This window comes from Drosophila willistoni (assembly GCF_018902025.1).
Source record: "Drosophila willistoni isolate 14030-0811.24 chromosome 2R unlocalized genomic scaffold, UCI_dwil_1.1 Seg167, whole genome shotgun sequence".
In the NCBI taxonomy this organism is placed as follows: domain Eukaryota; kingdom Metazoa; phylum Arthropoda; class Insecta; order Diptera; family Drosophilidae; genus Drosophila; species Drosophila willistoni.
Window position 1 is genome coordinate 14,405,724 of NW_025814050.1, and position 16,462 is coordinate 14,422,185.

Sequence of the window (16,462 nt, forward strand, 5' to 3'; positions counted from 1 at the left end):
TAGGCAAACCGCAAACGGCGCCAAGTGCCTGCCGGGTGGCATAGTGGACCGCCTGACCAGGATACCAGGATGGTAGGTAGTAAAAGGAGATGCCGCCTGCAGTTGGCCAGTTAAACGCGCCCAGTGTATTGTCAATGTTTGTCTATGGTGAGCACACACAGAGTGAGAGGGTGCGGGGAAAGTGAGCCAAAAAACTAAACTAAGCAAAGGATAAAGTTTGGTTTCTCCTTTTTTATTTTTTCTGGTTGCGCCGTTTGACTTTTCAACAAGTGCACGAAGGCAACGTGGCAAAAGTAAGAGGGACATTGTCCAGCTCTGTTTTAATCAAGCTCAACTAATGGTCCAGCAACTATAGGTAAGTCCCTACCCAATGCTCAACTCTTCTGTCACTAGGAAATAGCCTAACCGTAACCAGCAAAGCCGCTTATTACTATAAAGTGAGATTAATGAATCGCGCCGCTGCCTTCCGTTGCCAACGTTTCGTTGTCCTTGTCCTTTGCCAACGCCATAGTCAACGTTTCCGTGGTTGTCCTCATCCTGTGGTGTCCCTTTTTCCTTTTTTTTGGGTCTGGCAATTAATGAAATTTATTTGTGCCTCCACCATGGATTTTGGGCATATTGTTCAAGCTACTCCGGTGGCTCCGGTGCGGTGAAAACTAAATTTAAAAGCAAATTGTTTCGAGTCTTTGGCTGTTTTTGTTTCTCTGGCGCCGTTGCTGCTGACGTAGATTGGCTCCAGATGATTTCATTGCAATTTGCAACTGAAAACGTTGCGGTAACACGGAAAACCATAAGCTACCTAAGGCTATTTCATTAGAGCAGTCTAGACAGTGCCAGATGAGCAAGCAATCGCCTACTACAGATCACTAATGAATTACTAATTAAATGAGTAAAAGAGAAATGCTTCAAATTAAAATATACTGTAAAGTAATGAAACTTGCTAAAAGAAATCCACATTGTTAAAATATTTGACTATATTGAAATCTGTTAAAGGTAAAACTTTAGAGGTTTAAAGTGTGATTTGCTTTTTCGGCGTAAGTAACTTGTAATTACCAACTGGTTGTAGGCTTAAAGTGGCAATGCAATTCTAGAATGCTTAGTTTGGATTTCAAATATTGCTATGATATTCGTAAACGACCTTGAGCTTGCTCATTAAAATGTTTTATTTGTGTATAAAATGTATGTAATCAAATAACTCAAAATCAGCAGATTTCAAACAAATATAAGTGGAAATAACAAATGCTTTTCTTGATATAAAGTATATTCAAAGACAATCCAAGGTAATTTATATGCAAATGTAGTCGTCAAATTGGTAAAGTGAAACGATAAAGTTCAATTGTCAAGCTAATGGGTTTTGATTAGTCAATAACTGTAGAAAAAGACTAATTGTCTGATATATGTATGTATGTAACTGTAATTTGAAGTCCAATCCTTGAAAGTATTTGGCAGTTGATTGAATAATATACGAACTAATACTAGTAAGAAAAGGTAGCGAGTGTCTACATAGAGTCTAGACTCTAAAATGATCCCAAATTAAGCATTAAAATTTTAAGTATACAAGGACAACTAAAACTATTTCCCAATGTACCATTTCATGGCATACTGAAATTCTATTTCGTTTCAATTATGTCAAACGTTGGCATTGAAAACTTAAAAATATTTTTAAATTCTTTTTATGTTTTTACTAAAAAATTGATATACATTGCAACTTCAATGAAGTAAAAGTTATAATTTGTTAACTTCCGATATAAGGTGATAGATACTCATTGCTGTCAACCTGAAGCAATTAATTGCTTTTACGAATAAAAAGAAGAGCAGCAGGCGAATGACACAAAAAAAAAGATGCATCCTGATGTCAGATTATTTACATGCACAAAAAGGAATGCACGTGTATGTATGTATGTATATGTATAATGTTTTTATTTCATTTTCGAGCGGCTTCCGGTTAAAGTTTTTAGTGTGATAAATCTCAATGCAAAAATTTATTTGCATAAAACGCCGCACGATGGCGATGCCAATAAAGAGCATCATGCCCACATATGCATGAAGAGAGAGTTGAAGATGGAAAAAACGGGGAGGGGAATGATGTAGAGGATATCCTAGAGCTAGGGAGAACGGCAGCGGACAGGACAAGCACGTTTGAGTTTCACGTGAAAGCATTTTTAATCAAAATTCCCAACAGGCTAAAGCAGCACGAGATCAAAAACACTTGCCACTATGTGAGTGTGTGGGTGTGTGTGTTTGAATAGGTGTATGTTGCTCTTATTACTTCTCGCCACAAAAGCCGCTGCCGCCGCCGCCGCCGATGCCGACGCCACCGTCTGGCACACACCTAACCAGGTGTGTATGTAGTCGAAGCTTCAGATAGATTGCAACACCTGCAAATAACGTGACTCTGTCTCATGGCAATATCTTGGCTACAGTGGTGGGCGTGGTAACTTGCAGTAAATCCTTTTTCTTTCCCTCACCTCCTTTTACTCATACAAATATATTTTTTTTCTTCTTTATCCATTTTTGTGTGCAGTTTTATGCACTGGAAACCGCGCGTTGTGAAATTTTTTGACATGTTTGTTTTTTATGCAAATATCGAAATAAAGATTAGTTTTTCTCCCTCTCTATGACTCACAACTCGCTTGCAGCATCATGGCAAATAAATCCCACTGAGAAGGGCGTTCCCTCTACTTCATGCAAGCTTCTTCCATGCTCTTACACTTTCACTCTGATTCTGACTCTGACTCGCTGTGTGCTTGTGTGTGTGTGTATATGTATTTATGTTCTAAACGTTTAACTAACTGGCGGCGTTAGTCTTTGCGATTTAGTGCTAATGTGGGCAGCAAAAGATAGGGTAGAGTAACCTCCACTAGCTCTTCTTCATATTCATCTCCTTCTCCTCTTTGCTTTTGCTAGTAAAATTTACTGTTTACAATTTGTTGGCTGATTGCTACTCCCTCATACCCATCCTGGCTCCCTCCCTCCGCTCTTTCTTTCTGGGTGTGTACGTAAAACATTTTCACTAAAATTTATTGCATGCGATAATTTTTTTTTTCTTTTAGCTTTTAGTGTACTTATTTTAATACCAGCTGCAGTATTATTTTTGTGTTATTTTACATCTATCTGCCATCTACAACATTTAGTCAGTCTTAGAGATTTGCACTTTGTTTTAAGTCAAGAGCTCATTGTGAAGAAAACTATTGCACAACCTAGTTAGGTTTAGAATGTATCAAGAATAATTTACTACTGGGAATTTTTGATTAAGTTTGGTTGTTAATTAAAGAAAATTTTAAAATTTTCAAGTAATAACATTTAAATATCTAGCATTTTAGCTTTTTTGAAAATGTTTAACTATAAAAGAAAAATATTTTCCTTTTCAATTTTTTACTATTTCTGTGCCATAGGGAAAGAGAAGCTCGGAGATTTTAATTACCTATGCATGAAAATTGCGGTGTGGAAAAGTTTTAGGTTGTTTTTTTGCCTTCTATGGGTTATAAAAATAATACAGTTTTTTTTTTCTTTCGTTTCTACCACTTTCCAGGCATAATCTATGGAAGTTTTTACCTTGGCCTAACAATTAGGTAAAATTCCCTTTCTACTACTGCAAGCGTTTTGAAATATTCGAAAACTTTTACCTTCAATTCAGCTTGTAGTTTAGTCGTCCTTTCTAAACTACACTAATTACTTCCCCTCGTTTATATGCGAGTTTATGTTACTTTGTTATTGTTGCTTGTGTTTTTGCGCTTGTTGTTGTTTGTGTTGTTGTTGTTGTTATTGTTGCTTTTGCAGGTCTATCAACGAGCGTTACAACCTGCCACAAATCAAATGCACACCAATTACCTGGCGCCAGGTTGCACATAGAGCATAATCAACTGGCATAATTAACAACTAAAAATGCAAAAGGACGAGTGAGTGAGTGTATCAACAAAAATATGTTCCCTTTTTTTCACTTCTTTCATTTTTTGTTGTAGTTGATGTTGTTTTTTCTTTCACCTGTGCAATTTTCACACATTTTGCGGTTCGCTTTGGCGGCCTCATAAACAACAAACAGCCAACCAAACACCAAAACAACTAGGTAAAACAACAGCCACAACTACAACAAACAAGCTAATATAGCTACTAGACAGTAGTAAATTATAAGTTGGAAAATCTCCTCTAGCTAAAGTAGTGCACATTACTCATATGCCGCGTACATAAATTTTCCGCCATTACCTTCAGGGAAGAGAAATGAGGAGGTGGTACATTTTAAATGGTGGTTGCCTAAAGGGGCCAAAAACGGGGCGGGGGCTGGTAATTATTTTCCGTTTACAAAATGATTGCCAAAACACCTGGACGAAAATAAATTTCATTTGTCTGTTGTGTAAATACAAATAGGCAAAAAGAAACAAATTCACTGAATTAAAGTTAAAAATTTATTATTTATTAACCTTTATATCATGAGTACATTAGTCAAATGTCTAATGTTTCTTTAAATGTTCTAAATATTTAATTAATTAATGCATAATCTTAGTTTTTTTAATTATTATTATCTTTTAATAAAGAAATTTGTAGAACTATATAATTGATATAGTATTATTTTAGTAAAATTTTCTGTGTTTGAAATTTTGTATTGCCTACTTTTCTGGGCAACGCCCATTGGAAAGGGAATCCAACACATTTTTTTGATTTTCTCAATACAGTGAATACTTTAATGGCGGCCAATGATAGTCAAAAAATTCGCTAAGCGAGTTTATTAAACTTAGGAATTTCGTTTTTAAACTCATAAAATATTTAAGTAAAATTATGTTTTATAGATATGTTTTCTTTATCTTTTTAATTATTTCATTTTCTAGATTACACCTTTCTCTAAATTTCTAAAAATTTCTACAATTAAAAAAAAATATACTTTAAGCTTGAAAACTTCTTATTATTGTGACGCTTCCATCTCTGATCTTTATAAACTTGACTGAATTTTGATTTTAAAGCTTATTACGTGCAATGGACAAACATATGTATGTACCCCAGTTTAACAAAATACTCTTAACATTAGAGCTAACAAATAATGAATTTACCAAACTTTTATGGCATATTGAATTGATTGAAGTTGGTCTTTTATTTTTTACTAAAATCTAATTAGAATTTTCTTTAGCTTGCAAACACACACACACACAATGGAAAAAACAATTTCTAGTCCTTTTTTGCCTTTTGGACAAATATAAAAGGGGAGAAAAAAGTAAATTTATTATTGATTTACCAAAGATCCCATGCCAGCGCCCAAAATAACTCCCTTTTAGAATTGCCGGGCAAACTTTTTGCTGTTTATAATTTAGTGCAAAATTATAAATACTTTGCCAGTGACTTGACTTTGGTTGGGCTTGCGTGGCTCAGTTTAAGCAAATTAGTTCAATTGCCAGATATTCGCATCTCTCTCTCTCTCAGTATTTCTATTTTTGTTTTTTTTTTTTTTTGGCATAGACTTGATTAGGCTTAGAAAGAGAGAGATAGAAAGTTTAAGGGAGTGAAAGGGATGAGTGTAAAGGAAAGCAAAAACTTTATCCTTTGCACAGTTGTAAATAAGCAAAAGTAAATTTTGGCAAGTAATTTAAGCCACACAAACAAGCTGGCAAACAACTTTGCACCAAAAAAGCCCACCCAAAAACCGAAACTCAACCCAATCTAACCCAACCCAATGTACAATGATCCCCAGGGAGATGAAAAGTTGCCATTTACGCCAAGGCATGTAAAGTTCTTTACCCAGTTTTAATTCAAAATCAATGTATGAACTTTGTTTACACATTACGCCGCAGCGAACTTTTGATGTCCCATCCATAAAAGCAAAAAAAAAAAAAACTTGCCAAACTAGAGTAGAAGGAAATTCTCTAGCACTTACCTTCATAGATGGTTAAAGTTGCATCTGCGGATACAGCATCGCCAACACCATTCTCGGCCACACATTCATATGGAGCATCATCACGTCCAGCACGAACTGGCTCAATTCTTAATATAGATATGCCTCCTGGTTGTTCCAGCACTGTGTATCGTGATTGTGTCCCTGCAAATTATCGCAAATGTGGTATTATTAGTTATTGAGCTGTAGAGTATATCCTGTCATATCTGACAATTTGAACCATTTGGTTCATTTAGTTCTTTAGGCTGCGTTTTATTGAGTTGTATTGAAGTATTTAATGGACTAAATGGGAAAATGATGACGGAAAACATAGATTGAGAAATATACTATAGCTTAACAAGATCTTTGGTTCCTTTTTCATTATTTTAATAATTTTGCAATGGCTTTTAAATTGATTTTATTTTTTATATTTCGCAATAGAATTCTTTAATCATTTCTTTTATCATTTAATATGTCTTTAAATTATTTACTAGAATCTTGTTTCAACTACATTGTATGTATTTGTTTTGTAAACTTACCTGAAACTTTTTTACTGTTCTTGCGCCAGACTATCGATGGCGGCGGATCACCACGGGCCGCACAATAGAAACTTGCCACTCCGCCCACACGTACGCCCTGGTTTTGTGGCTTCCTGATGATCTCCGGTGGATCTGTGAAAGTTAGTTAAAAGAACGAGACAATGCAATGGTTAGCCACGAAGTCTTTCAAGTTTTTTGCCACGAGAGAAAAAGAGATTATAACAAAGACCATCACGATGGCTGGCTGGCTGGCTGGCTGGCTGTCTGTCTGGCTGCTGCTTGCTTGGGCATCCATTTACTGTATGCTAAACTTGAGAAATTTTTAGTAGTCAGGCTTTCACAACGTAAAGTTTTTGAGTAGAGAGGCAAACTTTAGCCCAAATGTGGCCATACATTGTGAAATTTTCCTGGGTCCATAATCAATAAATCGCTTTTGTTTTGGCTTGTCTTGTTTAAAGAAGATTTTTAGACTAAAAATTTAAATTTTAAAGTGTACTCAAAGATTGAATATTTTCAATTGAATTCAGTTAGATCTTTGAAGAGATCTCTTCCTGGTCTAAACAATGTGTCAAAATTGGATTCAGTTTTTTTTTTACTTTTTTTAAAGCCAGTGAAATGCATATAAGCCATATTCCCTTTGTATTCCATGATTTCATTCCATGAAGTTTTCTTCTTTTGGGTTTATTTTTTTACCATTTACTTGCTACGAGTATGAGAATGTGTGTGTGTTTTGTATATTTTTTACATATTTGTCACAATATGCTGTCAATACAACGTCGCACGTTGTTTGCACACACACACAGATATGTACGTACGTGCCACACTCACACAAAATTGTATATACATATGTATATATATACAAAAAAAAAACAAAAAACAGCAAGTTTAAAAAATAAACGAAAACGAAAAGAGGGAAAAACTGTCGGCGAGGACATCTGTGTGTGCGGCATTAAAAATCTGGCAAAAATCACGAAACGTTAAACAAGCAACAAAATATTGTCATGTGCAATATGCATATGTGCAGCAGCAACATCACCAGCAACAGCAACAGCATCAGCGACCGTATGTCCTGTTGTCCTTTACTGTTCGATCGAACCGTAACGTAAAGTAGTTTACCCAACATATCAATTCGATTTATGATGATTTCGTTTTGTATTTTTTTTTTGCCTTTTTGTTTCCCTTTTTGATTGAAAATTAAATACATTACGCATTGCTCCACATTTATGACCAGAGAGAGAGGTGGCCCTTATGATGGCCACCTAAAAAAACAACCACAACAAACACAAGCAAATTTTTGCCATTTTGTAACCCAAAACTTACGTGTCAGATATTGTATATAAGGGAAATCCGAAAAATTTGCATCTGTAATATACGGGCGGGTTAGTTATTACGCACACAAACGCGACGATTTACAAAACGATTCGGAAATTGTTATTTTCACGCGATTTTCATATAGATATATTTGATTTGATTTAAATTTATAATAACATTTGCCGGTTTATTTGTTTAAAATCTTGCATTTATATTGATTTTAGTTGATTTATATTTTGTATATTTGGTTTTTGGGCTTAAAAACTTGAGCTAAACTAATATAAACTAAATTTAAATTTATTACGTAGGAAATGGTTTAAAAAGGTTTTGTGGAATTTGTTAAACCCTTCATTAATATTGAATTTAAATTAAAATTATATTATTATATTTTTAAAAATTAAATCGTTATTAGATTAATTGGTTGATTTAAATATTAATCCTTATTTTACATTCATAAATAATGTTATTTTAAAACACTCATATTTAAGACGATTTGAGTATATATGCATGTATATAAATGTACAACTAAGAATGATTGTTATTAATATCACTTATTCTAATCTAACATAAGGTTATCTAAATAAGAATTTCAATAAGGATTTGAGTTATCTATACTTTATTAGATACTTGATTTAGATTTTAATGAAGCTTGCTAAATTTCTAAAATTCAAATTTTGTCCTTTTTAGTTTCCATTTAATACCTTAAATAAGCCTTAAGAGTTTGGATTGGATTACGAAGTATTAAAACTCAAATTTCAACATATAATTCAAGAAGACAAATATTCGTTGCCTTCATTTCTTTCTATTATCTATTTGGAGAAATGTCTTTCAAGTATCTTTCTTTTTGTATAAAATAAAAATGTATTAACATTCTCAATTGGCTTTCAATGACTTACCATTATTACCAACATTCTGAGTAGAATTTATTGTCTAATTTTTAAATCAGTTCCGTCAAACGATTTCAAATTCAACTTTATCAATGCAAAAACATTCTTTCTCCAAACAAATTATTCAGTATCCATTAGCTTGTCCAAATTGTAATCCACAAAACAAAGATCAATAACATTCTCTCTTTTACTACATCTATCAAACAAATGAAAATCCAGCTCAGCTTTTGACAAAAATGTAAAAAGTTTTTGTCCAGCTTATTTCTACAACAATAAGAGGCTCACAAAGAGTCTGTAAAGTAAGGGGGAGTGGAACACAAAATACTAACTACTAACTCAATAGCTAATCATAGTTCCAAAAAAAGCCATTGGCAATGGGTAATGGAAATGACACAAAAAAAGAAAAGCAAAGGCATACCAAAAAAAAATATTTGAACAATAAAATATGAAAAATCAAAAATTATATTTGCAACTGCATTGTGGTTGGGTACAAATGTTGTAAATGTTTTAAGGCATTTCCCTTCTTTTATTTTTTTTGTGTTTTTGATTTTGGTTAGCAACTTTTCTGCCAATTTTGTTTTGCTTTGCCTTAAAACTCGAAATCATTTAGCAAGTTTCATTTTTATTTTTAGGGCTTAAACTTTTGCCTTGACAACTTTGCGAAAAGATATACATATGTAGCTATATACAATAAATACATATATTCTGTTTGTACACTACATAAAGAAAGAAAGAAAGAGAGAGAGTACGGAAGGAAGTTACAGAGAGAGAAGAATACGTGCTTGACCCACAAAAGTTGCCTGTGTCAATTTGTTAGTCTTGGAAATTTAGAGTCTTAATTAAGACAAAGTTGATGTAAGATACATAGAAAATATCTATATCATATCAAGCGAAAGTGGGTTTTCTATGAGGAAATCTTTCTGAATTAAATTTAAGTTGATGCAAAAAATTTTAAATTTAAATGTTGAGTATTTAAAATATATATAATCAAATAAATATTCAAATAATACACAAAATGTACTATATTTTTGGGACAGAGGCAAAGCTTTTTCTATACAGATTTTTATTATGTATTAATATACTTTCTGTATTTTGTAATAAGCCAAAAAGAAACAGTTTTATTTTATTATTCTGATTGTGATTGGTCTTCTATGCGACTCATTATTAAATCTATTTTGATACATTGTCTAACAAAAGAATTTAAATGTACTTATTAATAATATGCCCCTACAGATACTTGATGCTTCCATTTCATATATAATTTTTTGATGACTGTAGAGATTAAACTCGGAATTGCAATCTTCTTTAGAAAACAGTGTTGATGACATACACCTTACAGTCCGGCCCTGATCTCAGAAAGTAATCCGAAAAACATTTGCTAAAAGATTTGTATACCACAATTTACGCATACTAAAAACTGGTGTTATTTTCCTTCTTTTTTTTTATTTTTTGCCTTAGCTGAAGCTCATTATAAAATAAAACCAAGAAGGAATCTATCCTTCTTTTTCTCTCTCTCTCTCATTTTTTCCGTATATGTCTCTATCTGTCTGTGGCAAGATGAAGACGATTCGTCTGTGGATTTGCGTAGCACTTGAAAGCATTTTACGCTTACGTTAACAGTTTTTATAGCCCAGGCAGCAGCAATAAGCATATTGGTTTGTGGCTATAATGAGCTGGTGCTGCTGCTGCTGCTCCTAGTCCTACACAGAGCAAGAGATGCAAAAGCAAATTCTCTGTAAGAATTTCTTTTGATTCCCTGTAACCATTGAAGTCAAAGAGTATACTCAAAACACGCAGTAAAAGATGAAGGACTATTTGATATGACTCAAGATCTCAGATTTAAGTTTCAAGTCTTGCCACGCCTTCTATCTTATAACTTTTGAAAATGTTAAAGTGGTTAATTTGCACCTGTGGAGGGTGCAAGCTATAATAGAACTTAAAGCGGAAGTTAAAACTTTTGTTACAGGATATCTAAAAGTCGTTGAAATAAATTGCTTAGGTAATTTTTGTATTTTTTTTCACTTCTTTCTTTGCGCATTTGTAAAGTTTTATGTTTGCTTAAACAATTTGATGGCATAAAGAAGAGACAGAGAGACAGACAGAGGGACAAACATACAGACAGATATACAAACAGACAGGCACTTCCGTGACGACTCATAAAAAGAATCAGCGTATCATTAAGGCCATAAAACTGGGATTTCTGTTTATTTGCTGGATTGTGCTTGTTGGTTCTAGAAATTTAAATAAATTTAATTATGTTTGCATTTGCGGTGTCTGTTGCTATCAGTTGCTATCTGGCAACGCTTCTGGCTTGTTACAAAGATTAAAGGCATAGCAAATGAAATTGGTAGATAGCATACAGGATACACCAGGATACATATCCAATAACATGGCGTTGTGTTAGCCACCTTCCACCATTCATATGCTCTAAACTGCAACCAAGTTTTCCTTTTACCTTTTTTTTTCTTCTCTTTCTTGTTTTCTTTTTTCCCTATCGCGTGCAACTTTCTGCTGATTTTTCATTTCGCACATTTTACTTGGTAGAAGGCACACAAAAAAGGACAGGGGTAACAAATTGTAGTGAGAGAAGAAAGAAAAAAGTAGGAAAAACTAGCATGGAGAGCAAACAATTTCGTTGTTGATATGTGCAAATTGATTTCAACGTTTGAAATGTGCAGTTATAGATACACACACACACACATACACAGGCAGAGTGTGTCAGTGTGAGAGGGCGATATATAGAAACTAAACCCACGCCCACATCGAGGCAAAGGCACAAATACCAACACGCTCATTCAAGCAATTTATATGGAAATTAATACTAACATTTTTACTATAACCCTTGCAAAATATATATGTATTTGATATATGTATATATATAAAAATTGAAAACGAGAATAGCATTAAAAAAAAAAAACGTTGAATTGATTTTGCTAAAAAAATATTCAGCCAACGTTTTGCCTCAAAGGCAGTGATGGAGTTTTTCTTTTTAGAAATAAAGGGGTAGGTAGAGAATATTGTTTCAATTTCATTTATCCGATAATACGAAAGAATAATATTATGTGCTCTAAGAGCATTTCGATTATTCAGAGGTCAAATTAAATAATTTTAATTTAAATCCCATGGTAATTGCAATTACCAATTTGACAAATTGGTTGAAGGTAAATTTTTAAAAATTTTAAATTCCAAATTGACTTTAAACAATACTTTGACTTGGATTTTCAAATTATCACTCATCAATTTACGAAAATAAATCTTTTTATTTACATACTATGCCAATGATTTACAACTATGCCAATGACTTTATCTAATCTTTTTTACAATTAACAAAAGCCTTTTTGTAAAGCAAAAGTAGAATTGTAATAGGCACCAAGTTAACAAGTTGCAAGAAACTTAAAACTCAAGTTAAAAGAAACAATAATTACTTACTACAAACGAAGCTAATCAATTTTGTATCTCAATATTAATAAGATGCATTTGTTAAGTCATTTGAGCATATATGCCCACTATGAAAAAGGCTTTAACAATTTGTAAAATTTAGTTAAGAGAAACCTAGTTTAAACATCTCAATTCCTAAAATGTGCATATGTTTTCACATGTTTATGGAAAACCCTACTTCTTCTACACCTCTGAAAGAATTTATGTTTCTCTCTTTTTTTTCATTTCGTCTTTATTTTTTTTTCCTCCCCAAACATTGTTAAATTATACCCATAACTTTTGGCCTTGTTTCCAATATGCCAAAATGCTCATAAAATTGACCCCGTGTGGCATTTTTTTTTTTTTCATGGGGAGTGAGCCGAATAAGTATTAGGCATATAAAATTTAGCATATGCTTTACAGAGAGATCCCTTAAAGTATGCAGCTGTTTTTTATGACTCGCCTGGCGGAATGAGAGGAAAAAAATCCCTAGTTAGAAAATGGCAAAAAGTTTTAGACCCCTTTAGGAAATTTATGCTCAATGTGTACGACTTTTTAATAAGTGCAAAGTGCAAAGAGGGAGAAATTGTTCCATTTTTTTTTTCTTTTTGCCAAAAAACAATTTTTATAGCGAATAGAAGGTGGGGACGGAGAGAGTGGGAGTGCGAGAATGGAAGGGGCATATAAGGGTTAGCCGCTGCTGATGGAAATGGAAATGAAATGCTTAAGCTGCAAATAGTCATAAGAGATGGAAGCTGTTAAGCTGCTTGCGAGGACTGTATCTATGCAAGGAAGTTGCTGTATTTGGGTGTGTATGTGTGTACGAGTGTCACAACAGAAACTACTACTGGAAAAGTAGCTCAAACGTTCAGCATGAAGCAGTCGAAGTGATACTAGATGGTCTTCGTGTCCTATGTCCTCTCAGTCGTCGTCCCCCTTGACTGACAGCTGCAATTCACCTGTCAGCATCAGGCAATGGCAATGGCAGCGGCGGTGGCAGAAGCATTTTCAACTGAATTGCATTGAAATACGATGCTAAATTTAACGATTCATTGCATTTTGCTATCCAACACTTCTTTTCTCAAAATTGCAACTCTCTCTTGCTCTCTATGTACATCAACCCACTCACTGTGGCCCCTCGAACCCTGCCTCATCTGTTACTTGTTGTATTTTTAATGCGGCAACTTTGCCAAAGCATTGCTAAATCTGCTGAGTCTGAGACTCTGGTTCGACGACTGCCTGACTGACTGCTTGCCAGCCTGGTTGCCTTCTTCTGCCTGGGCAAATAAAATACTTATAAAGTGCAAGAGGAATATAGTTTTACACTACCTACCCAAGTAACTTGACTTGCCTTTTCTTTACTACGGATTCGTCTTTCTTTTTCATTTTTTCCCCCCTTTTTTTAGTTTTTATGGCCAACGCCCTGGTGTATGCAACTAAATTTTAATGTTACTTGAAAGAGTAATAAAAATAAACTTTACGCAAGTTGAGAACAACGCTTCGTCGCTTACAAAACGGAACAAAAAGCTGTGATTATGGCCCAGTGCAAAAAAAAAAAATAAAAAAAAATACAATAACAGCAACAACCGAAAATGCAAAGTAAAATTTTAATTAAATTACTTTACAACAACAACGGCGGCAACAATTTGAACCGAGTGCAAAAAGCACTGAAAATGATAATCTGATCCCAAAAAGAAAGTAACAACAACAAAAAATTGTAACGAAGGCCCAACCAACAATGTCAACGAAATTGTATTAAACAATTCATCATGAAATCGATAATCAAGTGTTGGAAAGTAGGGGCAAACAAAAAAAAAAGGTAGCCAAGGCGAACAATTTTTGGGCCAGGCCTAAACACAAAAGCTCTATGGTCACTCAGCCATATAAATGATGCGGGCTAAAATGTTGACAGAGGCATCATTAATCAAAATTAGAAAACTGTGTGCCAGTTGGTCAAAGAAATTAGATGATTTTAAACTTAAAAACCAAAAAAACACACACACGCACAAATAAAACTTTAAACTTGAACTGAAATTTAAGTTAACTCGACCCAAACTACTGAAAAACCTTTTCCATTTCCTTCCACTCTCTTTCTCTCGCTTTTCACCATCAAAAGTCCAAAACTGCAAATTTGAAGCGGGTTAGAGAATATCTTCCCTTGGTTAAAAAAGGTAACTTTTTGGATTATTATGTAAATCTCTCAATCAACTGTCAACCCAAAACATATTTTTGCAATTCAATTAGATTTTGTTTGATTTCACTACAAAATAAGGGTAAATTCTTAGAACATGATGCGATATATGATCCTATTCTATGGGAATAGATTAGGAAAACTTTCTAAAAATAAATTAACAACAAGAAAGATTAAAAATGCATTCAAAAAAGGTTTAGAAAAGGAAGATTATCATTAAAGCCGATTTGCATAAATATTTTCTTTGTTGCATTAAAGATTTGACTCACGAATTTTTCATTTTTATAAGATTTAAAACAAATGGTTATTTCATTTAAAAATCTAAAAAAAGCAGAGTATTTATTTCATAATGGTAATAAAATCATCTGCATTTTGGTATAAGGGACGTACAAGTATTAGACTATGTAAACTGATGCAAATTTTTGTGAAAACATTTTAAAGTCTTTTCCGATATAACGTTTCTTTTAGACTTTCCAATTCTTTCTGTGTCTAAAATAAATACAATAAATAATGTATTTAAAAATATTGCAGGTTCAGACCAATAGCATGGCACTTTTAATTAAATTTTATTTTATTTTAGCCTAATAAATGCAACCAAATGCAATATTTTATTTACTTTTCCATTACCTTAATTACATTTTACAAGTTTATTATATTAAAAACAATTTTTTAACAAAAATTTACTTTGTATTTCTCTTTGTATTATTTAAGACTTTGATAAATGCTACGAATATTCACTATAAAGTAATAATTCAAAATAAAACTAGAATGGGAAAGAGCGTACAATGAATTTTGTATAGATCGAAACAAAGGATACTGCCTTCTATATCCTTATGTGTCATCACAACCATGGTTCCAGGGAAAAAACCAATTCCATAGACTGGAGATAAAACAACTAAACAGAATACTAAGCGGTCACGCATTTGACAAAAACACTCTATTTAAAATGAAAGTCGTTGACAACAACTTATGCGACACCTGTAACATTACAGAAGATATCTCACATATTATTTTAAATTGTTCAAAATACACAAACACCCGAATGAACTTCCCAACACTAACAAAGTATAACGATATATATCAATTACTCGCGCAAGAGCCTATCGCCAACTACAAATCGATAACACAATTTACTAAGACTGCCAACATAGAACTCTAACAATCTAATCCACATATAAATAAATTAAATTAAATAGCTAATTTATTTATAACAAAAACCAAAATGCGAAACTCATCATCACGAATACGCTGTGGCGTTAACCTGTTATACACAGGGAGGCCAAAGAAATCTTCTGTTCAGAAGTACCTTAATATCAAAAAAAAAAAAAAAAAAAAAATAAATATTTTGTTTTCACATTTTATTTTAGTTGTTTCTTCTTTGATTTGATTACGAGGCCCAACTAACTTTTTCATTCTCATAAAATGTAACACAAAAAAAAAACAACTCTATGGTCAAAACCACATCTCAGTTTTAACCCACACACACTTCAACCAAAAAATGACTTGGCAAACTTAGTGTTAAATTTTCTAACCAACTATTAGAAAATTCTGTCAACTATTTGCATGGGCCAGCAGGAACTGCAGGAAAAATTTTTACATGACATTTTAATATAATTAGTTTTTAGCTTCTAGCATAATGCAAAAGTGTAGTCAACACTTTTCAACACGTCCTATCCGGGGCTGCAGAAAGGGAGTGGGCCAAATAGTTATGAAGGAAAAGCAAAAGTCGCCTAAAGGCTATATGTTTTTTGGTGGAAGATGAAAGGAGTAGAGAGATGGGAGTAATGGAAAGTTAACTTGACTGCGGTTTGCTCGACAACTATTTGAATGTGGGTGAGTGTGGAAAGCATTTTATAAACCGCATCATATTTGTATTTTGGTGAAATTTTCCAAGCCTTGACGCCTACCTTCTTTACCTCCGAGAGCCAGAAGCAGCCGAACCAGCAACATTTCCCACTCCCTTAATACCTACGTGCATTACTGTATCTCTATTAAATGGGGGATTTACCGAGCCTTCGCTTCGACCTATATATTTATCTATCTATCTGCCTATCTATATATATTTGCTTCTTCGTTTTTTGTTTTCTTTTTTTTTTTTAAAGAAGATGAAGACGGAGACCCTGGGCCACATGGCAACACTCATTATTTCTATGCCGGATTACCTAAATAAGCCTGGGCCCAGCTTAAAATGCCGCAAACTTTATGAGTCGCAACACACGTGTCCTTTCCAACACCCTCCCCCACATTCAAAGACAATGTC

At 33.5% G+C, this 16,462-nt stretch overlaps 1 protein-coding gene across 4 annotated transcripts in view; it reads right to left on the reverse strand.

Annotated features, from left to right (window-relative positions):
• Positions 1–16,462, reverse strand: part of LOC6642302 (tyrosine-protein phosphatase Lar) — a 138,425-nt gene that overhangs the window by 87,519 nt on the left and 34,444 nt on the right. For 3 of the 4 annotated variants that reach the window (XM_047010568.1, XM_023175860.2, XM_023175861.2), the window contains exons 2-4: positions 7,717–7,758; positions 6,397–6,528; positions 5,861–6,022 (exon numbers count right to left, since the gene is read on the reverse strand). In XM_047010568.1, the coding sequence (XP_046866524.1) occupies positions 5,861–6,022; positions 6,397–6,528; positions 7,717–7,758 (336 nt within the window). The remainder of the gene's footprint in view (positions 1–5,860; positions 6,023–6,396; positions 6,529–7,716; positions 7,759–16,462) is intronic. The other variant, XM_047010567.1, reaches the window with a different exon arrangement.